This window comes from Eleutherodactylus coqui, chromosome 10, assembly GCF_035609145.1.
Source record: "Eleutherodactylus coqui strain aEleCoq1 chromosome 10, aEleCoq1.hap1, whole genome shotgun sequence".
Taxonomy (NCBI): Eukaryota; Metazoa; Chordata; class Amphibia; order Anura; family Eleutherodactylidae; genus Eleutherodactylus; species Eleutherodactylus coqui.
The window spans coordinates 65,146,124-65,173,903 of NC_089846.1; the positions used below are offsets into that span (position 1 = coordinate 65,146,124).

At 46.4% G+C, this 27,780-nt stretch overlaps 1 protein-coding gene across 6 annotated transcripts in view; it reads right to left on the reverse strand.

Annotated features, from left to right (window-relative positions):
* SIPA1L3 (signal induced proliferation associated 1 like 3) overlaps positions 1–27,780 on the reverse strand; it is a 158,376-nt gene that overhangs the window by 5,003 nt on the left and 125,593 nt on the right. For 4 of the 6 annotated variants that reach the window (XM_066581181.1, XM_066581183.1, XM_066581182.1 and 1 more), the window contains 14 exons: positions 27,583–27,686; positions 23,677–23,834; positions 23,016–23,592; positions 16,558–16,832; positions 14,998–15,243; positions 12,039–12,185; positions 11,329–11,426; positions 7,922–8,028; positions 7,482–7,849; positions 5,937–6,125; positions 3,864–4,029; positions 2,681–2,870; positions 1,266–1,418; positions 942–1,062 (listed from right to left, as the gene is read on the reverse strand). In XM_066581181.1, coding sequence (XP_066437278.1) covers positions 942–1,062; positions 1,266–1,418; positions 2,681–2,870; positions 3,864–4,029; positions 5,937–6,125; positions 7,482–7,849; positions 7,922–8,028; positions 11,329–11,426; positions 12,039–12,185; positions 14,998–15,243; positions 16,558–16,832; positions 23,016–23,592; positions 23,677–23,834; positions 27,583–27,686 — 2,899 coding nt within the window. The remainder of the gene's footprint in view (positions 1–941; positions 1,063–1,265; positions 1,419–2,680; positions 2,871–3,863; positions 4,030–5,936; positions 6,126–7,481; positions 7,850–7,921; positions 8,029–11,328; positions 11,427–12,038; positions 12,186–14,997; positions 15,244–16,557; positions 16,833–23,015; positions 23,593–23,676; positions 23,835–27,582; positions 27,687–27,780) is intronic. The other 2 variants (XM_066581185.1, XM_066581186.1) reach the window with 2 other exon arrangements.

Genomic DNA, 27,780 nt, shown 5'->3' on the forward strand with positions numbered 1-27,780 from the left:
GTGAGATTGGGGTGGGGTCGGGGGCCATTATCTTGGATACCTATTTATGTGAGGGACCCACCTGGTGCACAGTCGCCCAATCAGTTGAATGTAATTATTTATGACCAGGCACTGCTTTATATCTGATCACCGAGCTGAGAATGATTACTGCTCTATTTGTCCTCAGTGTTTTGTGTACCCTGGATTACAAGATTTGAGTCAACAGTTCCAACAGAATTTTTTTTTTAATACAATCGAGGATCCTTTGGTATTTTTACACCTGACCTGACAGGCAAGTGAGGGGGGGGGGGGAGGGGGGGGAATAAAAAAATCGCTCACTTGTCGGAGTTGCTTGGTTTTAGGTCACCTAAAAACCAAGTGACTATTGGCCTAATAACAGGCAGTGGTTCATCTATAAACAACTACCTGTGTACTCTGAATGAAGGCAAACTGCCAGAAGAGATCTCCAGTGCGCTCCACCTCTATTCAGTGAAACTTCTGTGTGAAAGCACAGGAGCGATATTTGTTGTGGTGGCTGTCAGGTGCTTAAAGGGGTTAAAATGAATGGTATAAAATGAATTCCCCATGCAGTAAGATAACAAATAGGCTTATATTCACCTCCTCCACTGTGTCCCGCGCTGTGGCTCTGAGCCTGTTTATGGCATGTCACAATCACTGCAGCCAATAACAGAGCTCAGCAATTGATCACTGAACGCTGTAGTTGACTGCAGCGCCTGCGAAGTACCATAAATCAGACAGGATTGTATGATGTAAACAAGCGAAGAGCAGAGGACCGAGCAGTGGTGCAAGACACAGTGGGAGCGGTGAAGTGAGTAGAAGTCCACGTGTTATGTTACTGCATGCAGAATGGATTTCACATGGGAGCTACAACTCTAACAACCCCTTTAAGCTCCTGACATTTGTCCCATGTAAATGGTATCTTCAGAGAAGTGTCTTTATACCTTGAGGTGGGGGTGGTGCGTGGCGTGTGCGGCCTCTCCAGGCTGAGGTGCGCTGTGCCGCCGCTTTGCACAGGACTCAAAACAGCTTCATTTAGAGAAAAGAGTGAGGAAGCTCTTTGCACTGTAACAGAAGAGGAGATACATTTATTTTGCCAGTCAGAACACTGATTACACATTAGTTCTATCTGCAGACAATCGCAACAACTGGATTTCTGCTTACAATACATACAACCAAAAAAAGTTTCCATATCACACCTATAACTGATCATAGACCAGCAACCAGCTTCAACGCATGTACATAAGAGCCTCCTGTGTGACACTCACATAAATTACCTTCATAGGCTTTGGCTGCACTGACCAAACTGGACCACTCTAGGCCCGATGCAGTATCTGGCAGCGGCATCATTCCTGGGTCTACATGCCTAGAATTGGATTCCCGAATTTCTGTAAGTGACAGCTCCGAAGAGGAGATAGTGGCTGTAGGAATTAAATAATAAAGGATAATTGAGTAACCATCCCATAATAATAAATAAAACTAACTTTAACTAAGACTTTGTTCTGCATTACTCTTTTTGCCTTTTCTTAGTGATTGGTACATTCTGGTATTCTGCACAAAGGATTCTATCATGGCTGGCCTTAGATACGTGCAACCCAAATAGTCGCACAGGGTGGCAGTCATCAGTTTGTAGTAGGGAGCACCGAGCATATGTAGGCTGGGAGCGATCTCCCCCGTAGGTCTGTCCAGCCTGATAATCATCTTCCGCCATGTGGAAGCATCTTGTGAAGCTACATGAATCATTTTCCTCCGGGCTCTGCCTCCTCCCCTCTGATGTTCCAAGGCACTGCTGCCAGCCCTGTCGCCTTAGCTGCGCTAGGAGCCTGGCGCCGTCGCCTTAGCTGCGCTAGGAGCCTGGCGCCGTCGCCTTAGCTGCGCTAGGAGCCTGGCGCCGTCGCCTTAGCTGCGCCGTCGCCTTAGCTGCGCTAGGAGCCTGGCGCCGTCGCCTTAGCTGCGCCGTCGCCTTAGCTGCGCTAGGAGCCTGGCGCCGTCGCCTTAGCTGCGCTAGGAGCCTGGCGCCGTCGCCTTAGCTGCGCTAGGAGCCTGGCGCCGTCGCCTTAGCTGCGCTAGGAGCCTGGCGCCGTCGCCTTAGCTGCGCTAGGAGCCTGGCGCCGTCGCCTTAGCTGCGCTAGGAGCCTGGCGCCGTCGCCTTAGCTGCGCTAGGAGCCTGGCGCCGTCGCCTTAGCTGCGCTAGGAGCCTGGCGCCGTCGCCTTAGCTGCGCTAGGAGCCTGGCGCCGTCGCCTTAGCTGCGCTAGGAGCCTGGCGCCGTCGCCTTAGCTGCGCTAGGAGCCTGGCGCCGTCGCCTTAGCTGCGCTAGGAGCCTGGCGCCGTCGCCTTAGCTGCGCTAGGAGCCTGGCGCCGTCGCCTTAGCTGCGCTAGGAGCCTGGCGCCGTCGCCTTAGCTGCGCTAGGAGCCTGGCGCCGTCGCCTTAGCTGCGCTAGGAGCCTGGTGCTGTATTTATTCACTATGCTGTTAGAGTGCAGATGTGCTGCTACTTTGCTGCTTTCTGTACAAGCAGAATACAAGCAGACTGCAGTGCAATATTGTTTTTTTTCCCTTATGACTGCGGAACACGGGGTTGCACAGCAAAGAAATTCCACACGGGGAGCCATCTAATCTACATCCGGCACTGACCAAGATAATTTCTCTGCTATAAGTAACTTTGCCTGCTGTGCTTCTTACCGGATTTCTCTGGCATTCCTGGCTGGTGCTGACGGCGAACTGGAAGAGTACTGGATGGGTATGGGTTGGTGTAGAAGGCATCATTGCCCCGAGAAGAGTCGACAGATGGGGAGCATGCGAATCCTGCATCTCTGCGTCCGCTGCACAGACTCTCATCAGACAATGTTCTTTGCAAGGTTTTCTGAGGTGACTGAAGAGCAATTTAACGGTATTAGAAAACAGTTAAAGGATTTGCCGATTCCGAGCACAGCCAACTTCCTAGTATTATCCTCTACATAGAATAAGGTAAATGAACAGGCAAGGAGATTAGAGCAGATCGTGTCTTTGCCACTGCTTCCCCTTGCCGTCTTGGGTTTCAGTCCTCCATCGGAACAGAAACTTGGACGGAAACCGAGTATAATGTGTGACAGAAACCACTTAGGCCTCCGCTAGCTTCAGTCCCTGTCATGTTCGCTGGATAGAAAAGCGCCGTCCACGTGGTCAGCGGACAGCTAACTTTTCCTTTGGCTATAGAGGAATGCAGTGTAACAAGCAGCCATTCTAATGACTTAGCGCCCATGTCATACATGCAAGTACCTGCTTCACTAGGGCAGCAGCCTTGGATTGTTAGACCATGTTCATAGCGCGGTTATGCCCTCCACCAAGCGTATACGCTTGAAAATCACAGAAGGTATTCAAACATATCCCTTGGTGTACCCTTTGCCTTTAAAGGGGTCATCTCACCAAAGCAGATATTGAGAATGCAATCCTGCTGTATGCCAAAGTGTTGGCAGCAGAGGACGCATATGCACACCGCCACTCCATTCACTTCAGTATGTAGACATACCTAGTACGTAACCTACAGAGGACAGGTTGGATAATATGCCCCTAATGTACCACCTGTCAGGGTTCTGCATGCCGGATACAACTGTGTGAGGCTGTGCCTTACATCTGACTGGTACTTGGCATGTCATGAGAGGTGAACAGAGGATACTGTTAGAGAATGAATTAGAAAAAGGTGATTGGTGCAGCTGATATGAGCAGAGAAAAAAATGTGCTATAAAGACGCCAGTAAAAAGTAAAACTAGAAAGGTCAACGACAAAGTACTCAGCACAAAGAAAAGAGGAGATAGGGGGCATCACAAAGGGCAGAGCAGACTGTCCGAGCCGTGATCTTACAGGACAAGGACATCTGTCATCTCACCATGCAGTCCTGCTCCTGCTCCGGCCCCAGGTTGTCCATAATAATCAGCCTCTTCAGATCATCCTCAATGGTCGACTTGTAATTCTTCCGAGGTGATCGGAGGTCTCGCAGTGAGGCCCGGAGTCTGGGCTGACCAAACACGTTCTTTGTGTTCAGATCTACTTGTCTAAAGAGAGAAAATGCATTATAAATAAAATGCACACCGGGCCGTATACACCACACAGACATGTAGAATACCGCCTGCACACACACAACAGATGCTCCTGTAATCCTCTCTCCCCAGCATTTTTGTCTCTTACCGCTGACCTAAATACTCCAGACAATGGGGAGAACCCCGGGCTCCAAACTGTCTCATCACGTGACGCTACAAGTGCTGCTGCACCAGTTTGCTGGCAATTTAAAGTGACACTACACTTGTTGGGGATAGTGTTGCTCCTTTAGTGTCGTGGTGCAAACAGAGATACTAATGTATTTCTAGGACTGAATTGCCTTTGTTTTAGATTGTCAGCCTTTTTTCACCCAGGAGGATCAAGTGCCGAGAGGAGGGGAGAAGCTGTTCTCCTGGGAAACACCATCAGCGAGTATGAAATTAATTGCCGACGGCTCCCAATCAGAGCAGAGACGGTATAGTTGTGCGGTGGCTTTTGCAATGCAAGTGAGAATCACGCAGCAAAAACCGCACGTTATTACTGCGAATTGCTACAACCTGTGCTAGCAGCATAATGGCAGTGGTACAACGGCATCGCCCTTCCATTACCAGAAATGAATTGCATTGATTGTGAAAAGGTAATATAATGCTATGCCAAGTGACTTGGCCATTCCTGTTGCCAGTGTTTCACATCCATCCATTTATGGATGGAACATGCAGGGCTCCAGGCTTAAAAGCAATCACTTTGGTACTTTTGGTTCCCGAGTCTAAAAATGTAGAAGCCGGCTGATATTTTTGGTTGCAGAATTAGAAACTACAATTAAAAGTATTATATATAAAAAAAAAAAACAACAAAAAACAGAAATCATTTACACTGAAGTGTGCAGGGATTGGCTGCAATATCTACATAAAACCATGTTCTCTGCATTCTGGCTACCAGCAGTTGCTATTAGAAGAGTAGGAGCTTACTGCATATATACACTGAACTCAATGAAGTATGCAACAAGCTCCTGAGCTCCCCCTAGTGGTGACTGCAGACAGTTATATTTAATATCTAGCAGGCCCGTAAAAAGTCATCTAGTTGCTCTATGGAATTAAATATTAAGACATTTGTGACCTAAAATACGTCTCAGAAGACTTTACTTCCCCCGTATCTATGGTACCATAAAAACATTTCCTTTCAGGTTTAACCCTAAACCTCCCGTTTTATTATAAGCCTATAGTAGTCATACTACTAGTAAAGTACTGACAGTCGCTACTATAGACATTCAGGTAAAGACTAGGTTAGGATCTCTTCACATCTGCTTTGTGGATTTCGTTCTAAACAGAAAAGGCAAAATAGTGTGGATCTGGCGGATGACGAATACCAGCAGTGACCGATGGACCCCACTGACTTATAATGGGGTTTGAGGAGAATAATAATGCTACATGTAGCGCTATTCTTCTTGTAAAAAACAAAATCAATCTTAGGGTACATTCAGACGAACGATCCCACATTCCAAATCCGCAGCAAATTACAGTACAATGCATGTGGATGAGGCTTTGGAAAAATGCCATCCACAAGACACGGAAATGTTTCACTTGGAAAAACAAGCATGCTGTGGATTCTCATTCTGCTGCAGAAAGCTGTATATGTCCATATATGTCCAGAAAGCTTCAATGTGCAGGGGGAAAGTTTGCAGGAAATCCACATACAGTATGTGTTTTTGCGGAATATCCCCAGACTCGTAGAAAAATTTGCACCGTCTTGATCCTAGAGGGGGTCCTGGTTCTGGTCACTGCTGGAGGGGAGCAGGTCTGTCTGTTGTGACTAGTGTATGTGTGCTTGCTGTGATCACAGCAATTAATGGGAATGGAAGCGGAGGATATGATTGATATATTCAGGTGAGAAGCCCCAAACGCAGTATACGTTGTAGTGCACTTACTTTTTGGGGTCTGTGAATGTGGTTGGCCTTTGTGGTGTTTCCTCTGGCTTTTTCCAGCCAGCTGGGATCTTATTCCTCACGTTCTGACGAGAGAAAAAAGATTTGGGCACAGAGCTGGACAGCTGGAAGGAGCTCGACTGTGACATCTGCTGGTTCCTGGAACCGTCATGGGTTTTATACGTGTTGGATCTGCTTGCGCAAAGAATACATATAGTCTGTTATTATTAACTTTTCTCGAGTCTAATTTCTGTATATTATCTGCTAAGATTTTGGTGATTCTTTATATTGAGCAACAATACATAGAAAGAGAGGATGAGAACTTCGGCACACAGACGGTACATGTGTAATGATGTGAGGTGCTGTAGATGTGGCACCATTCATGCTGCGATAGGCCTCCTCACACTCCGCAACCGAAGATTTGTTCCCATCCACATTCAGCAACAGAAGGACAATTCACACGTAACCACCTTGTAATAATGCTTTTACATTACCCTTCAAGTGCTCACAAGTGAACCTTCAACTTCAGACACACAATACCGGATTCTCCATGACATCCATAATACAGGATCCAATAACCCACCGCCCCTCCCCCCCCACTAACCCCGTCCTGCATTGTACGATATGGGATTCATTTGCACGCTACACTGTACAATCTGACCCCCCGTATAATACAGGATCCAATCCCCCCCTTTTACACTCTACAATATGGGAACCGATTCCCTGTTACACTGCACAATACAGAATCCATTTTCCCTTCAACATTGTATGGTACAGGATCCGATTACCCCCAACTACACTATACAATGGGAGATCAGATTCCCCACCCCCACAATACAGTATGGAATCCAATCCCCCTTATATCCCATTTTATATAAGGGATCTGATCTCTTCCCCCTTACACTGAACAGTACGGAGATCCAACCCCTCCTAAACACCTAGCTGTATGAAACGGGATTTCGCTGTCCCCCGCCTACACTGTATGATACCAGATCTGATTCCTTGTACAATATGAGACCAAATCTCATACCCACACACTGTATGCTACAGGAGCCGATACCCCCTACACCATATGCTGTATGGTAAAGGGATCAACTCCTTCCCCAACCCTACAATATGGGATCTGAGCCTCCCTATACCCCACACTGCAATGTGAGATTTGATCCCTTACTTTCCCCACCTAGACTGTACATTACTAGATTCCATCCTGCCCACCTACACTGTACGATACTAGATCTGACCCCCCCCCCCCCCCCACTCCCATTTGCCTACATCATGCGATATTAGATTCCATCCCCCGACTACACTGTACAATACGGGATCCGATCCCCCACATTTTACAATCTGATCTACTGCACACTCCAATACAGGAAAGGATCCCCTCCCTAAACTGTACAATAAAGGATCTGATCCCCCGCAGTGTACAATACAATGTTATCTTTCGCTGTATAACTCGCTGGTCTCACGAAGCGAACACAAGAAAATGTATACAATGTTATGAGTGGTAGCATCTGGTACAGGATTTTATATTCCCGTTCGGCTCTGTACCTGGAGTCACTGAAGGCTTCGGCTGCGCCATTACCAGGGGGGTACATTTTGGGTCTGTAGCCTTTTGCAGAGGACAACTGATCTTTCCTCTTGTCCCGAGAGCCGCTCTCATGCATGCCGGGGTAGGTGGAGCACGCCATGGGTTTCTGCACTTTCTCTCGCCGAGGAGTTGGCCTGGCTGGCTTAGCGTGTGCAAAATTAGGCAGGGAGGTATCGATGCCACTGTCATTGGACGTGCCCTTAGTAAGGGGCTCCAGGTCAATATCTGGCTGCTCCTGTGGATCAAACCAGCGCTCGTCACTCTGGTTACTGGAAGCCGTACTGGACAATGTGTTACTGCTGGAGTGACTGGAGTACTGAGCCTCTCCCTGGGAACAGATGGACAAGATTACTAACATGATCTACTAGTATGATCAGCAACCACCTACCCGACTACTTACCCTTGAATGCCGGTGAGGAGAGCTCTTGCCAGCAAGCTCCTGTCTGTTGGGTCTCTTGTTCACATTGACTCCTACTCTTGGCTGCGATGGGATGTGCCACAGAGGTTCTGCACGGAAATAATGTCGTCACTTGCACCTTGCAGCATTAACGTCAGCGAATAATTACAAGCTTGAGTGTTAATTAAAGAGAATGGTGTTGGGGGCTGGTGCTGGATCTGAGAGGCTGTGAAACCGTGACGTGATTTATACTGAGGTTATACATAGCAGCCAGTTCTGATGATCACCTCCATAGAGAGGTGTAGCTGTTCTGGCAGGAGCGGACACATGCACTACTGTCATTATATAGACTACTTTCCAGTCTATGGAAGCACAACGTCATCACTGCAATAAAGAGTAGAGGATAGAACATCCTTTTATCCTGAACGCACCCGAATCTTCATGCAAACCATTAGGAAGGTGCCGTCTAAGTGCATGCACGAAGTCATGGACCAAAAACAGAAGCTTGCCAAGACTGTTACACTGTGGCAAACCCTGAGCTGTGACAGGTATCAGGTCTGGATAGATTTCAAGCTGTAGCATCTATGCAAGAAACGTACTATTCTTGGGCAGGAAGCAGAGATCTTGAAAATGATGAGGAAGTGAAGAACTGTAATTTGCCAACAAGTTATCTCCTGGCCACAGGATTGGGGATAACTTTGTGATCAGTGGGGTCAAGCCTAATAATAATGAAAATGGGGATGCTGAAGGTCCCCCCACATAAATGCAGCGGCACTCAAGCATACACAACACTGATCCATTCATTTCAATGGGACTGCTGAAGATAGCCAAGAGTTTGAACCCCACTGGTAGTCCCACTGAAATGAATGAAGTAGGAGCACAAGACATGCTCAAGCACCGCTCTATTCATGCCTAGGCTCATTCCTGGGAGGTCCCAGTGATCACATCCCTACAGGTCAGACAGTCATCCTCTATTTTGTGGATACAACACAGCGTAGGTCAAAGGAACCTTAAAAATACCCAGTGCTCCAGTATGCAAACTTTGGGTTGTACAATGTGAAGTACTTACTTCACAGGGGTGCCTCTGATGAGTGCACCCCTAATCCAAGATCAGGCGGCATCTGACAAAGGTCACGTTGGACGGGAAGAGAGATTTCTAGCCCCGATGCATCATCGAATAGTTCATTCATAAAACACACAATCGCTGCAACGCATTTCGGCTCATAAAAGAGCCTTTTTCCAGCATAAAAACAATGTGTACTTCGATCATATATATACAAAACAAGTAAGCAGGAGGTACATCCCCTGCCCATGATGCCCATCAGCCCACGGTGTAGCGGCGTCATCTGATGATGCCATTAGCTTGTTGTGCGTCACATGACTGCGCTCACACCATTTTGGAACACAGCGTGCGTTCCATTGGGAATGTACTAACGTCGCTGCGCTTATCGTCATTAAAATTTCTTGTCTAAAACTTCAATATAAAACTTAATCAGTATCAAGCGTCTGAATAGCAACCGGTATCTATGAGAGGCCTGATGCACACTGGAGCACTGGGTATTTTTAAGGTTCCTTTGAGCAACGCGGTGTCGTTTCTTCTCTCCGATATATACATATATGCTCGGATTCCCATTGATGCTCTTCATGATCGGATGTCCTGAGGACCAGTGTGTGCTAAGCTTCTTTCCCTGCCTACCAGGATTGTGGACGTACCAGAGCACCCTAACCAAGGGAGACCCCGGTCCGTCAGGGCGAGTTAATACGCAATTTATTCTCACCTAAATTATACATCTAATTGAAGCCATTTCTCTTACCCCACCTGTTCTGTGGAGCGCTACCTTACTGACTATTTTGTGGATAGCTTTCAATGCTGGCACAACCCAAAAATGGGCTATTCTAGTAAGGGCAACTGACAGCACTAAAAACATGCCATTGCTTTATGATATGCTGGGGTCCAACCTCTAAAAAACCTCCACTGATTCTGAGAATGAAGAGGCCACAGCGATGGTTCAGCGCTCCGGCCCCTACATAGTTTTTACCAGCCCAGTGACACCTCGGCCATCCGGCTTTGCAGAATAACTACATTCAAGAGAGTGCCGGGGCATCCTGTGGAGGGATGAATAGTGACGGGGCTGCAGCACTGAATCACTGCTGCAGCCCCTTCATTCTGAGGATCGGTGGGGGTCCCAGAGATCATAAAATGATCCTTATAACATGTCACCACATTATGAAAATGGCATAAACCCTTTAACCCCTTTAGTGGCACACCCGGAAAATCTCCGGGGCTTGCTGCACTGACCATGCAGTAAACCCCGGAAGATTTCCGTGGACAGCTCTAGTGCTGAAATGTGCAGAGCACTGAGCTCTCATCTGAAATCTTCCAGGGTTTTATTGCATTGTTGACTCATTTAAAAAACCTGCCCTGTGAGGCATGATATGGTAATAATAAACCTGTCACTGAAGGGGTTAAAGGGCTATTGCAGTCAGGGCATGCAACAGCGTAGCACCAGGATATACAATCATTAACAGATTGGTGGCATTCTGACATACAGATACAGAAACATGAACATACTGATTATATTCAGCTCACCAATCCTAACTATTGCCCAGATTTGCACCCACTTCAGTTGCGGTCTTGAACCCTTAACACATATCTTAGTTCAGATCTCATCACCTATATCTTCTACCATGAACAGCCACTCTTCACTCCAAATGCTCAATAGTCTTCTCTACCTCAATCACGAGGCTTCCTTTAGTATGGCATGCACTACAAGCAGCAGCCAGATGGCTAACATGATCTGCCATCACATCAAATATACACCCTTGTACAGAACCCCTTTATCAGCAATGGCGGAATATTCCAACAATCCCCTGATATTTTCTTCACTTCGGTTAAGTTTTGGAGACATTAGTAAAGATGTGTGTGGGTGTTGTCAGAATAAGGCCCCATCACAATAGTACAGCGAGTCCAATATTTGTTATTACACATAAAAACTGATAAACCTTTAAGTCATTTTCTGTTTCCTTTTGATGAAGATTTCACAATCTGGCATTCACAGTAATTAAATTAGCAACACAAGTAACACTAGAATCCTATTTTTGGAGGCACGGGTCCTTCTACTGCCCTTCACAAATGTATCACTAGATGGCGCTGCAAATACAAATATTCTGCAAATCTCCGGTAAAATCTCTCCTACATCGTAGCACTGGGCACAATATAAAATCCCCCCAAGACACGAACAAACGTAGACAGTAATGAGCGTATGAGTTTAGTGACTGACAACGCGTTTTATGTTAGGACCCCATCCTCAAAGAAGTCTTGCACCTCCAACAGAACTTGCAGACCTAAAGTCTTACACCTCTCACCTAGTAGTGAGCAGGTATGGATGGAAGTGGATGTGGTATCTCACCTGGTTTATGTCTATCTATCGCCATTTCCTGACTGGACATCCCATCCTGTGTACCGTAAGGTTCTGCTTGTAGAATGGTGCGCTGGGGTGTGCCGAACCTGTAACACAGAGACCACATTACTGCTATACACAGCCTTCAACCAAAAACAGTCAGACACTCATGTGTAGAACAGTGCAAAAGTGTCCAGATCCAAATGCAGAAGTCATCGTACCAGATGCATAGGAACAATTCTAGCTGGAGTGGTAGGTGAATATGAAGGACTTTGGGAAATCATATGCTCCCCTATTGTGAAAAATCCCACCGTCTGCGGCTCTGACAGAGGACAGGACTTTACAGAATAGGGCCTATGCATAAAGTTGGGCCAATTCCTGCCTGTCTTGCATTATTTTAGCAAAGTGCTAAATACTGCAGAAGTTCCCCATTGACACTATAGATGTAGCAAGGCTGAACATGTTAATTTTTATTTGTGCACTATAAATTAATTCAGTAGGAGAAGTCCTAATAAACAAAGACAAACTCATCTCTGCTATACCTGCAGTGCATTTACACAAGCCAAGGACTGTGGCCACTATAATGGAGCATCTGCAGTTGGAAGTCTAATGATCCTACTCTGAACCCGGAGGACTTTGTCCCCTGCACTAATTAAATGACAGATTTAGGTCACAGGCCCAACGAACATGTGTATTGTGTACAGTGGCACGGCTCTCACCTGTCCGGACTGGGTTTATAGCGGCTGTATCCGGCCCCCGTAGACGTTGGTGTGGAGAAGCTCCCAGAGGGGTGTCTGTAAGGCTGCACTTTGTCGGTTGCTGTTGGGGACGTGGCGACATATGGCGTCTCCGGATAACTCACTGGCCTGTATGCAGAAAAATAGTTTGTATGAGAAGTTGCCAAGACAGGTAAGTCTCTCTGGGCCTCGTGGGCATCTCCTCCCTCGCCACATCTGCATCAGCTGACTTCCTGGCACATGCTGGGCCAGTTTTTCAAGTGTAGTTCATTCTGCATAATTTCAATTTCCATGTATATTGTTATGTGATGAAAGAGCAGACTTTGCATTGTGAGCAGAGTATAAATAGAGGCAACGAGTGATCTAATGTTTACATGTTCTGAGAATCGCTGCCATGTACGAAGCGCGTGATCTCATGCCAGTGCGGTGCATGGCGGATCAGAGTCAAATGTGGGAGCAACACGCTGCAGTGCAGTGAAGCAGAGCTGTTACACGCTCACCTCTGCTTAGTGGGGTTGTGCCAAGTTATAAAAAGTTATCCTCTATCCACAGGAGAGGGATAACGTTATGATCAGTGGGGGTCCAACCTCTCAGAGGACAGGGGTCCGGTCGGTCCCCAAGTGATTGGCAGCGCCAGAGATTGCTGAAGCATTTTCAGTGAAGTGAACAGAGCGGCTCAACCTTCACTCAGTTCACTTGGGCACCAACTGGACCCCCGTTCTCAGGATCGGTGGAGATCTCAGCGGTCAGACCTGTGAATAGGGTAAAACTTTATAACTTTGCACAACACCTTTAAAGTCAACAATCACTTTGACATAAAGTGAAGCTTCACTTCTGATAGAGCTGGTTTTATACAATACAGGCCCCGGGGCCGCTCTGCTCACCATACAATGCCAAACAATATTTCCATTTAGTGTACTAACACAGTCGCCATGCAGTGCCTAAATAATACCACAATACAATATCCAAATAATACTAAGATATACCGACCATAACACACTGCCCGTTTAGGCCAAAGCGCCAGTACCATACCTAAATAATGAACAGGTTAACGATAAAGGTCCTTGTGGTTTAGAACAGCGGATTGATTAATGGTTAGGTCCCCAATGGTTCAAGACAATGAAGGATTATATGCTGCTCTAGTCATAGAAAACAGCGGCCTTAGGCAATTACCCGGTTTGACACCCCCTAAAAACGGCTCTGGCCTTTGTTTAAAAAAAAGCGTGGAGCACAAGCAAAAATGGAAATATTGCACGTTTAGTACAAACATGAAAGGTCTGGGTTCACATCAGCGTTCCTTAATCCGTTAACGGATCTGTAATGTCTAAGCGCACTTTCACGTTGCCAAGAAAATCACGCAGGATTTGTGTGTTGTGAGACGCACAAATATGAGCCCCATTCTTCTGAATGGAGTCATATACATGAGCGATTTTTTTCCCGCATAGTGTTGCGAGACAAAATCATGGACAGTCCTATCCTTGGGCGTTCCCTTGGAATGCCTCACCCATTGTTTGCAATGGGGCCGAAAAAATGTGCGATGTAAGGTTACCCATAGAAATCAATGGAAAACACTTGGAGATCACTACTTCTCTGAAGATAAGGGAGGCGTTTTTGACACAAATACGCCTTGCATCTGTGGGGACATCGCAGGCCCCGAAGCGCGATATTGGGCAGAGTTTGATGGCCTGGTATCGCGGTTGCCCGTGTGATATTAGCCTAAGGGTTCACTCACGCCTGCATTAGCCTTCAGTCACAATTCCTTTCCTCTGTTCAGTTTCTGGAACAGAAAAATTGAATTGAAAACTTTTGTTATTTCCCCCCATTGTTTTAATTGGGGAATAATCAATGGAGACAAAAACAGAAATGTTTATTTCTATTTTAATTCCGTGTTTCTACTCTAAAAAGGAACAGAGGAAATAAATGGTGACTGAAAGCCTACGCAGGTGTGAGTGGCCCCAACCGATGCAAAAACAAGGATAGTTTGTTTCTTCTTAAACCAGTTCGATATTCTTTACAATCGGTTTATATCATATCCGATAATTACTGTTAATGATGGATATCTAACGGAGGCCGGGCTCACACAATCGTATCTCGCAGCCCGCACACTGCGAGGAACTCAGCCGATACGCAATGGCTTTGCAAACGGCTGCCAATTGCAATGTACTATCTTGGCATACATGCCAAGATACAACATACTGCGCTTTTTATTGCACGTCTAATATATGCAATTCGTGTGAGCAGCAACATGGCCGCCTATGCAATATTGGTACATCATACTATGCAATTACCATATGCTCGTGTGATGCAAACGGAAACTATCCATTTCTGACAGACCTATTTGCATCAGTTATACACCCGTTTTATTTTGATTTTGAAAAGATAAAAAAAAGATGGCTGCATTAATAACGGATAAAGGGCGGCTTTTACAATCGCACGTGCACGGTTGTATTAAAAGGATCACATAGCTTCCATTCTGCAGGCCAGTCTTTTTTTTCCCCGGAAGGAACAGCAATCGTGATAACCGCTCACCTGATATTAGCTCGTCGATGTTCAGTATTAGAGATGAGCGAGCGTACTCGGAAAAGCACTACTCGCTCGAGTAATTTGCTTTATCCGAGTATCGCTGTGCTCGTCCCTGAAGATTCGGGTGCCGGCATGGAGCAGGGAGCTGCAGGGGAGAGCGGGGAGGAACGGAGGTAAGATCTCCCTCTCTCCCGCCCGCTCTCCCCTGCTCCCCGCTGCGACTCACCTGTCAGCCGCAGCGGCACCCGAATCTTCAGACCCGAGCACAGCGATACTCGGATAAAGCACATTACTCAAGCGAGTAGTGCTTTTCCGAGTACGCTCGCTCATCTCTATTCAGTATATACTTTACATTTAAGCCACTACCAACTGTTAAACAGTGTAATTCTGCGTTCAGCCACCAGGGGCTCAGACTCACCTCCTGTTGTTGTGTAGCGGCTGGGGCTCTCGAACAGGCACTGCTGGACCTTGTTTGGGTGGCCGGTTTAGCGAATGTGCATAGGTTGGGGTAACCCATTTCTGAGAAGGGCTGGCACCATGATGTGTGGCTGAGCCACTCCACTGCCAGGCTGTGTTGCTGCGAAATGGTGGCCGGGCACTAGAGTTGGCATTGTCTGCATCTTTGTGGTCCATAGAGCAGAGTTCATAGGACTCACACCATCCCCTATGGAGAAGAGAGAAAGAATGTAACATGTGGAAAGGTCTTCACACGTGTGCAGGCAGAAGCGAGCACAACCCCCACTGCTGAGGGAGAACGTTACGGGGCAGCTCTCTCTGTGTTACAACTTGTCCTGCGAGACTACAAACGGGTGCGGTTTACTCACCAGCTCAATAGTCAATTTCTTCTACCAGAAAAAAGTGGATCTACTATTTAAAGAGCCGACAACCTACCAGCCAACACTAAAAATTAACAAGAGGCGTCCCACGCAACTTATTAACATGCGTGACGGTAAAGAGGTTCAGCAGCAGGTCAGCTGCCAACTGTAACCACCAAATACAATGTTATCTGCACTCTTTAGTTATATGGGACTGTGAAAACACATGAAAATAGTGTCTACATATATATAGCAGGTAAACATCAAGACTAACAGATGTATCCTGCGGGATTTCACCATGCCACAATATATATTGATCCGCAGTAAAATTCCCTTAATGCCTTATCAGCATATCCTGACAGCTGACAGATTACCAAATGTTCTGGATTATCAGTAAAAGTGGCCATGCATCTAAGGATACCTTCACACATGCGAGCGCGGTATGGAGCCGTGAATACCACCCTCATATCGTACTCACCATCTATGCGAAAGCCGTGGATGTGAGGCGTTTCCACATGCAAATAGCCTCACATCACTTCGGGGGAGAAGGGAATTCCCCGTTGGGGCCGACAGCCCCGGTGGAGAATCGCAGCGTTTCTCCCATTGTTTTTAATTGGAAGATCTCGCATCACGTGAAACTAGCATGTGGTACGATGCTGCCGCCAGCCCCAATGAAGGGCAAGCAGCATGACAGAACACGCCGCGATTTGTTTCCCATATCACATCCCAATCCCATGTGTATGACCCCACTAAAAAGAATGGGGTTCATAGTTGTGCGTCTATCAACGCCCAAATCTTGTGTGATTTTAGCTCCGGTGTGAAGCCGGTCTAAGACAGCTGTCAGACAAACTTTTGTTTAGCTGGCAGATATTCTTACCAACGATCGCTGGAGATCCGGGTGCCGAGACTAGAACGAAGAAGTAGAAGCACTCACCCAGCAGTCCCTGCTCGCTAGATGAAAACGGGTCCATAGACTTTTCTACTGGGCTTGCTTTCAGCTAGCGAGAAGTGACAGCACTTGCATGAGCGCTTCTGCGATCAGTGGGGATCTCTGCACCCTGTACCCCAGCAATAAAAACTTTTGACCTGCCCCTATGATAGGTCGAAAGTTTTTGTAAAGTGCGGTTGCACTTGAAACTTTTCAGCATACAGACTCCACTTACCTTCGAGGGACTCCATCCTCATGTGGGGGTATAATCACCACCTTCACAGTGACGGAAGTGCGGAGGAGGTCAATCATCTGGTCGTGGGTTAGCGTCACCACGGCTACCTTGCATATCTCTACAAGCCGACTTCCCTGCCGCAGACCGGCCTGCCATGCAAATCCATAGTCCTCTACTTCTGCTACCGTGCCGTCATACTTTACATGGAAACCGAGTTGACCCAGTCCGTTCCGGCGTAAGGTCATGTCCACCGTCTCGCATCCTGTGGTCATAATCTGATAAGGAGATAAGAGGAGTTACTCTCCTACCCAAAATATACACTATAACCCGACTGATCCTTCAGGTGCTTATACAGTATATTCAAATATATTCCCAAGACAGTGGTGAGCCATTTGCCTGTGGCCACCAGCCTAAATGGGGCTTAATATTGATGTCCATAGACGGGGCCACCTCCAGCAAGCGCTTCACCCCTTTCAATGTTTCCAGAAACAGCGCCACACATTTTGTAGTGTCTGTGCACGATACTACAGCTCAGTCCCATTCATTTCAATCAATCATTGGGAGTGCCGGGCGTTGACGATCTGATATTAATGACCTAAACTAAAAGGTAAGTCATCAACGTCCAAGTCTTGGAAAACTGCTTTAAGTGCCCTATATAACCCTACACACCATCCTGCATGCTAAAATACCTTAAGGACAGAATTTAGTGTTTGCTGCGGACACTCCACTGTAAAACCGCAGAGCAAATCCCACATCAAAAGTCACACCATTTGGTGCGGAAATCACCCCCATGTAAAAAGATGGAATTTCCACTGTTATAATTAATATTAAAATCCGAACCGCGTGTCAATTTCCGTACAGGTTTTGCGCAGATTTATTTTGCACCATGAAAAGCTCATCCACTTTGCCGCTTCTGCGAATTTTCCACTTGCAGGGTCTGTACAGGAAGTGCGCCCCATATGAACACGGCCCAATGCAAGGCTTTAAATGTACATTCACCTTTGGACACAATATCAATGTAAGGTCGGGATCGCTGTCACTCCAAACCTCGTTATGTAGTATTTCCTAGAGAGGACATAACATCAGAGCTATACACAAGGCGGCTCTGGCTATTCATCCAGAAAGTACATACAACACACTAAATACATAACATGTAATTACTTTATTAATCATTTATTCATCTTTATTTATCCAGTACTTTGAAAACAGAGGCAACATAAAGACAATCAGAGAAAGTCAGCATAAAGTAGTCATGCACAGAACGGGAACCTGAGACACGCCAGTGAATGTATAAATGGTTACAGTACGCCATTGTATAGTGCACACATATGTAAAAGCACCAGTGTTACCAATACAGCACACGGAAGGAAACCAGGAGGACTCAAGACATAGAAGCACAAAGAAACTATACAGAAAGTGCAACATTACCCACGCCTACAAATACAATACAGTAGATGACCGGATGCACATCCCTCCACAAGTGTATTACTGAGAAGTCCATCCAAGGGGGAGGGCGGCCTTATACGGGACGACTAATGTCCGGAGAAGGGGTCGGAAGAGCGAATGCAGAGGAGAGTCGTTCCACGTAAACATGGCGACGAGTGAGAAGTCATCAAAAATCAGCTGGTGAGGAGTTAAAGTCATTCCTACTTGAACAACTTCAAAAGACGACGGAGGTCCCCCTATAAAGGACGTGTCGGGGTACAACTAACCAGCAGGAAGCGCCCTGGCATTCGTACACTTCTGCGACTTTTTTGAGTGACTATCTGGAAGATGGTAGCCTGGTGTAAAGGGTCCTTAGGTGCCTCTTAATTGTCAGCTAATAGAAGCAGCTAAACAGGTTGTCCCAGTAGGACGGCCCCTACTTCTAAACCCTTGTAGGGGCCAGGACCCCCCCCCCCCCCCCATCAGTTGCATCACAGTGGAAGGCTGGGCTCACATGGTCGTATGCGGAATCCGCTTGCGGAGCCCGTCCGTGACCCTGCATATGATGGCGTAATGTATTGCGTATGACCACATACTCACGCAGGCGGTCGTGCACAGTATGATGACATGGGTACCAGCAGCCCATATGCAATGTAATTGCGTGCGGGCTAGTCCATGACCATAAAGAACAACAGGCCCTATGTCACAGATATCCGCGGTAGGATAGAACATGCCACGTTCTATTTTCTGCGTTCATCACATTTCCTCTGAATAAGCCAGTTTGCAGATGGCACAACCGTTGTAAGTACTTCAAGGGATATTCCAGTTTTGTGACTTTTTTCAAGTATTCTCCTAACACTGGGTAGGTGAAATGAGAGATTGGTGGGGGTCCCACTGCTGGGGATGGAGCTGCAGCTGGGTGCGGGAGCAGCCACTTCATTCATTTCAATGGGACTAAAAGATTGCTTGAACTCCATCTTGGTTCATGCCAATGAAATGAACTCCGCAACGCTGAACATGCGCTGCTGCCACTCCATTCATTCAGGAAGCCTCAGGACCCCCATTCTAGTGATCTGTGGGGTCCCAGCGATTGAAATCCCCACCGATCTATTAGTCCACCCCTCTCCAATGGATAGGTGAAAACCTGTAAATACAATCAAACCAGAATACAAAGTGACTAGTATATTCTCTCCTACAGTGTTATATGGCAGTGTGCAGAGAAGCCCCCACAAGCGTGGTCTCCGGGGGTATACCTTGGCAGACAGGACCACGTGGTTTCCATTTCTGTAGAATGACTCCATTTATTATTGTGGCTTATATTCCATATATATCTATAATGTTTCTTCATTGTATCAAGGAAACCTCTATAACTGGACGTGCGGATCCTTATGGTTATCAGGGTGGTACCTTGTAAAATGCCAAGCACCCGTGTGCCCATCACATGACAGGACGGGTGGTTATCTACTAGAAGTACATAATGAAGGTTCCCATTGAATGACAGCAAGCAGAGATCTTGAAAACTACATCCAGAAAGTATACGGGAAAACTGTGTATAACTTTTTATTCTACATGAACTATATATTTGCTGGAACAGGACTACCCCTTTAAATTTATTGGTCCGCGGCAGATTTGATTTGCAGAATCCGCACGGGTCACCCGCACGGACGATCTGGAATTTAAAGTGCCCATATTGAAACATTGGCATCCACAACTGAATATAAGCACGTGGATTTGATTTGCGGACCGTTTGGTGCGGACAACCAATCGCAGCATGCTCCATTTCAGCGCGGATTCTGTGCGGATGAGCTCAACAGAAGTCAATGCATGCGACCGATCCGCAGTGCATCCGCAAATACAATTGCGGATGCACTGCCAGTTTCAAGGTTAAAATCAATTAGGGAGGTGGGGAAAAGGTTGGGAGGTGGGGATGCAGATTTATTTTGCACGAATGATCCATGTACATCCGCGCTAAAATACCATTACACCCGCGATCTCCCGCATATGGTTTCCGCAAGTCTCCCACTGCGGAAATCTGCATGTGGAATTCGATCTGCCTGTGGACATGAGGCCTTATAGCTTTTTTTTATGGCTCAGTTCATATCTCTGCTCACAGTTCAGGTTTTGCATTTTGCCCCAGGAATAGAAAGGTGACCCTGCTGGCAATGCTGGATGGTCACCAGTGCCTGCCAGATCCCCATGGACCATGATGGGGTCAGTCAGGATTCTCCCATTTTACAGGAGATCTCGTGTTGGTATATCTTCCCGGCTGTAACAGGATGAATTACATTTGGAATATCTGCTATTTTATATGTGATCAGTCTCTGCAGACAATGGCATGACTAAGTCTAACCCAGACGGTATAATCAGGTGACCTGGGGGAGGCGCTGTGGTATAGGAACCCTTGGGCCATGCTCACACGGGACGTTCTGGCGTACAGCGTTTTAAATGGTTTTTAGTGATGTTTCGCCTACACAGGCTCCGCTGCACAGTTGTGCTTACTGAGCGAAATTTAATGTTACGGACAAGCAGCGTATTAGCGTCTTTTTCTGCACTTTTCCAAAGCAGAATTTAACGCAAAAGGTAATAGAAAAGCCAAATCCCCAAGTGTTTCCGCGAGGGGGGTGGGGGGGGGGGGGCTGCAGGGCGGATCCACATGTAAATCTACATTGTTCTTCTAATGATACCGTTGAATGAAAATCATAAATGCACTAAAATCAGCATCGCTGGCCAATAAAACACCACGAAATCCACAACTAACAGCAACTTTATGTCTTGCGGATTTCAGGATGGTCTATTAATTACCTTGCGGAAATTCTGCAGCGCATCCGTACCGCATGAACATAGTCTTAGAGTACATTCACACGCAGCGGAAATGGGGAAAAAGCAGAGCCTTTTAGTGCAAGTACCTAACAAGTTATACTGGCGTGGGGCACATACCATTCCTTAACCCCTTCAGTGGCAGGTTTATTATTACCATGTCATGCCTCAACAATGCAACTGAATCTCGCAAGTATTTGAAAGTCCTGTACTACTCTGACAGTTGGTATTATGGCAGGGAAATCTCCGGGGCTTGCTGCGCAGAGTATGCAGTAAAAACCCCAGAAGATTTCAGATGGCAGCTCAGTGTTCTGCACATTTCAGCACTAGAGCTGTCCATGGAAATCTTAGGGGGTTTAACTGCATGGTCAGTGGAGCAAGCCCCGGAAATTTCTGGGTGTGCCACTTAAGGGGTTAAAGGAGTATTCCCATGTCATAAAGTGATGGCATACTGCTCTGATCAGCAGTATTCCAACTACTGGGACACCCACTTCATCCAGAGACGTTAAAGGGCGGCAGCTTGTGGCCACTTCACATTTGGTGCTGCGTTATGGCCCTTCCAAGCTGTGCAGAGAACTGAAGTCAGCACATCCACTTGAATGGAATTGTGCTGCAGGTTATCTGCAGGTTTTTCTTTTTTTCTCATCCCCACTTTCAAAAAATCTGAACTTTTACTTTTCCATCGACGTCGCTGTATGAGGGCTTGTTTTTGCAGGATGACTTGTATTTTTCAATGGTACCATGTAATGTACTGAAAAACGTTTAAACATTTGTAACTGGATAGAATTGGGGGAAAAAAAACAAACACAATTTTACCATCTTTGGGGGAGGCGTGGGGCCACACTGTGGCAAAAATGACATGAAAACCTGATTCTGTGGGCTACGACTACGGTGATACAAAATGTATCTAGTTATTTTGCTGCACTACTTTTAAAAAATATATTTTCTGCTGCCATCATCTGACCACCATAACTATTATTCTCTGTCGACACAGCTGTGCGCCGGCTCGCTTTTTACAGGACAGGCTGTGGTTTCTATCGGTACCATGTTGGAGTACATGCAACTTTTTGTACATTTTTTTCTTGAGGTGATGAAATATTCTGCTGTTGTGTTTTCTTTTTTCTAACTATTTTCACCATGCGGGATAAATAATGCGTTTTTTTGATAGACTTTTATGGATGCAGCAATTCCTAATATGGTTTTTATTATGATGATTAGGACCGGAAAGCTTTTTTTTTTTTTTAAACATCCTTTATTTTTTACAATAATATAAAACCTTTTTTCTCACTTATTTTTAGTCCCCTAAGGAAACTTGGATGATTGTTTCATCACTTATACCATATACTGCAATACTTCAATATTGCAGTATATGGTATTTCTGCAGGCAGTCTATTAAAACAGGCCACAGACCAGTCTTAATAGACAGATATACTTGGCAGTCCTGGGGGCCTTCAGAGACCCCACAGAAATCATGATACCCGGATGGCCCTCTGTGATCTCTTCACAGGGGGAGGGGGGGGGGGCTTGGAACCTCTGATTGCCATTTAGGCAATTTAAATGCCACAGTCAGAATTCACCAGCAGCATATAAAGGGCTAGCAGACACACTTGGTGTGAACTCCAATCTTTGCTATTGTGGCCGGGTGGCAGTTTCTGAGCCCATGCCATATTAACCCCCACGCACATAGGTCATACATGTGCGTCCTAGGATGCGAGGGGTTAAAGGGCCACAGTGCTGAATCAATCCTACATCCCCTTCATTCTTGGGGACCCAGAAATTCAGCACCTATCGAATGTATAGTGATGGCATACCCTAGTTTCATCTACTATTGACCCTTTATTTACAGGGTTCACTAAACTGCGGTGGTAAGAATTCTATTCAGCTCAAGTACAAGATACTATGACAAGGAACATTTTCTTATTCTCCATCCTTGCATTAAACATGGTTTCTCCAGGAATAGGAGGTCTGTGGACGTTCTGCATTATGCGGTTGTGTTGCTGCAGTATTGCTGTGCTCATCACTAGTAGAAAAGACCCTTTATTTGATATTCAGGTTATGGATTTCTTTATTGATGGACGTTGGAGCTCTCAGACACCACTGATAGACGTTGATCACTATACGCTAAAACTGCATTTAAATGATTAACACTGCAACCGGTCAAATAAAGCAAACCCAGCATTTACACAACACCGCTGCCTTACTGAAGACTTACTGACCTTAAGTCTCTGCAAAATCTCCCGGATATCTTCTGCATTCCCGTCAATTGCTCGTATTAATATATGATCACCTCGGCCATAAAAGATCTTCAGGGACAGTGGCTCTGGAGTCCACCCAATGACGTCGGCACAGTAACAGTTAAAGACCACTTCCTTTGTGGCCGTCTCAATCAGCACCATGAACTCATTTGAGATGCCCAATGCACACTCTGTCTCGGCGGCCTGAGAAAAGTCTTGAGCCATCACTCTCCAGCACAAGGCACCCGAACTCTGCAGCTCGGCACCGACCCGCGCCTTTGTCCTTTCCTTCTTCTTTGAAGTCAGAGAGATCAGGTTAAATTTACCCGTGGTGTCGATTGGCGTATTGGTTACATAGTTCTCTGCCAGGTCCTTTAAGTACTCCTGTCTTGTACGAGTAGCCATAGTGTGGAACTTGTCCGACTTGTGAGCTGCATTCTCGGCGTTGATCACTTTAGCAAGCAGAAAGTCGCGGAAAACATCGGATTTACGGAACGTGACACCGTTAGGAATTGGAGGACCGAACGGAGGGACATCTTTGGATCTGGTCACTGCCACTCTGTGAAGAATAGGTCAATCAGCATTGGTATAAGGGGGACAATATAATAATGAAGGAAAACAATAAGACATATGAAGTGCCCACCTGTAGCAGACATTCTCAGTGCAAGGCTCATGTGCCCGGACAATGATGAAGACGTGCTGGAAGTGCGAGCGAATGTTCTGAGGAGTAAAGGGCAAAGCTCCGGGCTCCTGGAAGATGATGGTGACTATATCATTTCCGATATGTCTCTTCCGAAGAAGCTGAAAAGAGTAAACAGAAATTAGGCATATTAAAACGGTAACTAAACTTCTAAAATCCGTCTGGCATGTCAGAGGAACATGTCAGAGGAACATGTCAGAGGAACATGTCACAGGAACATGTCACAGGAACATGTCACAGGAACATGTCACAGGAACATGTCACAGGAACATGTCACAGGAACATGTCACAGGAACATGTCAGAAGTTTTGGCTGGTAGGGATCCGGGTGCAGAGATCCCCACCAATCATTAAAACAAAAGGGCTTTTATTGATGAACGGTATATGGATTCAGGCTACTGAGCCCAAACACCGCTCCGTAGGAGAGCAGAAAAGAGCTGAACATCTGACATTGAGATGAGCTCAGCCCCCGAACTCCAACTGATCAAAACTTCTGACCTTTAGAAAGAACCTTTCTAAAATGTTTACCTACACTCTGAGAAACTGTTGCATTTTGGTCATTACTAACCAAAGCACAGCCCATAGGGGTAGTCTGGGGAGAAAAGAACAAAACTAAACTTAAATGGGTTGTCTCGCGGCAGCAAGTGGGGTTATACACTTCTGTATGGCCATATTAATGCACTTTGTAATATACATCGTGCATTAAATATGAGCCATACAGAAGTTATTCACTTACCTGCTCCGTTGCTAGCGTCCCCGTCGCCATGGTTCCGTCTAATTTCGGTGTCTTCTTGCTTTTTTTAGACGCGCTTGCGCAGATGGGTCTTCTCCCTGCAGCTCCGCTCGGCAGCATCAGCGTTTTGGCCCCGCCCCTTGTACGCGTCATCGCGTAGCTCCGCCCCGTGCCGATTCCAGCCAATCAGGGGGCTGGAACTGGCACACGTCATGGGGTGGAGCTACGCGATGACGCGTACAAGGGGCGGAGCCAAAACGCCGATGCTGCCGAGCGGAGCCGAAGGGAGAAGACCCATCTGCGCAAGCGAGTCTAAAAAAAGCAAGAAGACACCGAAATTAGACGGAACCATGGCGACGGGGACGCTAGCAACGGAGCAGGTAAGTGAATAACTTCTGTATGGCTCATATTTAATGCACGATGTATATTACAAAGTGCATTAATATGGCCATACAGAAGTGTATAACCCCACTTGATTTCGCGAGACAACCCCTTTAAGGGCTCATGCCCACCAGTGAGGCGGGCTACGCCTGTGGATTTATGCCACGGGAGTGCCATGATTAAAAAAAAAAAAAGTGCCTGCGAGTGATCTCGGATTTGTGTGGTCTCCATTAATGCTATATTAATGGAGAACCCCCGCAGGGTAAATCCGTGGAAAATAGAATATGACACGATTTTTTTTCCCGCTGCAGTAATCCGCAGTAGAATTCTGCATGTGAGCATTGGCAGGCAGCAAGCTATTAGGTTCAATAGAACTAATAGTGGCAGAATTCACACACCTTTTTCGCAGCGGGAAACACGTAGTGATTCTGTTCGTGGGCATTTACCCTGTCTGTTCAGCACTGTATAAAAACAAAACATCTTACTCTCTTTTCCCGATCCCCCCAGCAGCTCACATTCTAAGGCCTCATGTCCACAGGGAAAATGGATTTTAAAAATCTGCGCATATCTCCTGCACGTGCGATCTGCGCCCATAGGGAATCATTGGGCACCCGCAGGTAATTTAATACCTGTGGATGTCGTTTATCCTCGGCATACGGATCGCACGTGCGGGAAATCAATCGCACTTTGCTCCATTTTCTGTGGTTTTCCCATACGGACGGCTTCCATTGAAGCCAATGGAAGCCGTCCGATCCGCAACACAGCCACGGATTACACTGTGCCTGTGCCACAGAGCTGCGGGAAAGCAGGAGTTTAAAAAGGAAAAAAGAAAAAAAAAGGAGAACCGGCCGCAACGAAGCAGAGCCCCATAGCGTCTGGACAGGTGAATAAATGTCATTTTTGGCCTCATGGCGGCGGGCCCGTGGCCCAAGGATGTCTGCCTCCGAATTTCGCAGCAAATACGGTCCTCAGCATGCTATGGAAAAGTGATTCTTCCTACACACGACTCGAAATCAATTGCAGTTTCCGCTTGCAGAGGAAATAATCGCAGCATGCTCCGTTTTTACGCGGATTCCGTGCAGACGGCTTGGAAGCCGCCCGATCCACAATTTACATTGCAGAAAGATTGCGGACTCCGCGTTATCCCTAAGCGATGACACCAGAAAAGCAGGAGATTAAAAAAAAAAAAAAATTAAATCTGTACTGCGCATGTCCATGTGGAACATCCGCAGTACAGGAAAAGAAGAGAGGTACACGCGGACATCACTGCTGCCAGGACCGGATTCCGTTGCGGGATTCTGCATGCGGAATCCGACCCGCCCATGTGCAGGCGGCCTAATGATGCCCAAAGCCACACTGCATTCTTCTTCCGGCTATACTGATGACGTCCCATCACAGGGACATGTGACTACTACAACCAATTACTAGTAGTATGCAACTCAAAGATGAAAGAGAAGTGCAGTACGGGACCGCGTACCATCGACACGGGTGCTGCAAGGAATCTGGTGAGGAGAGTATGACTATTGTTTTTATAACGTGCTGAGATGACTTCAATTTATTTATTTTTTCTTGTGGAAGAATTCTAATACCTGGTAGAATCCAGTGTCATCCTTTTCACGCTTCCCATCCCCAACCCATCTGTTCCAGAGTTCCCTCTTCACATGTCGAATATGGCTGCAGCACTCCCTTTGCTACAGTAGTCACACAGTGGATGCTGCAACCTGATTGGCCAGTTCTGTTCACATGAGCATTGCTGGCCATACAGAACATTTTGTAATGCCTTAGACTACCAATGGATCAGTAGTGTTCAGTGCAATAAGGAAGTCAAAAAGATTGCAGCGGCCATCTCGGACATATGAAGAAGAGGCCCCATGAACAGGTGGATCGTGGGGAAAAAGATTTATCCTAGGACTGGAGGACTGCTTGAAAGAGAATCTGTCACCATCTATTCCCAGCCCTCTCTGAGAGCAGCAAGATAGTGACAAGCACGCCGATTACAGCGATACACTATGTATCTATGCAGTAGTCCCCCATATTCATGAGCAGCAACTAGTCATGCCCACCCCACCCTCCAGTCACTGACTGACAGCTATCTGCTTATTACTGTGCAATCAGTGACTGGAGGATGAGGCGGGTGCGGCTTGCTGTAGCTCATGAATATGGAGGACTACTTCTGGTAGTCCTTCTATGTTTAGCTGCTACTAATAAGATGCAGGTTTCTCCCAAACGACAGCACAGATACAAACAGCAGACATATAACTGCAGTCGGTGTACCCGTCACTACCTCCTCATGCTCTTGGCGAGGAATGCAAAAGATAGTGACAGATTCTCTTTAAGGCTAGTGTAAGGCTTCAAACAAAGCAGAGCCATTTCTGTACTAAGTGCTGTGCACGGTCACATGTGGAGTTATTCTCCCCCAGAATTAGTACTTATATAAGAGGAATATGATGTGTTTGTAAGACAATGGAGGCATACAGGGGTACAGAAGAGCCCCCAAAGTAGTCTCTAAGTTTCATATTATCAGAGGCTGCATAATCCCCAATATTTTATAGCGTCATAGAGGTGGTATCATACGCCCAGGTTTTATTTCCCAATTACCAGCCTCCCCAAAGGCAACGACACTCAAAATAAATTAGGACTTGATTTATCCTCAAAATAGCCGAAGTCCCCGGAATACAGGAATCTGATTTTCTCAATCGTGAAAAAGGAAAAAAGGGTTTCATCTCCTGCTGTTACCTGTTGCCGGTTGTTTGGGGTGTACGGCAGCATTGTTGATACATGGAACATGATCTCGTAGTCCTGATAGTTGGTATACAGAGAGTGGGTCCCAGTGGAGTCCGCTAAGAGGATAGAAAGACTAATCACATCACACATCAGGGGACAGTATTAATGTAGAACTCTACGAGAGTCATGCAAATACAGAAATGACATTAC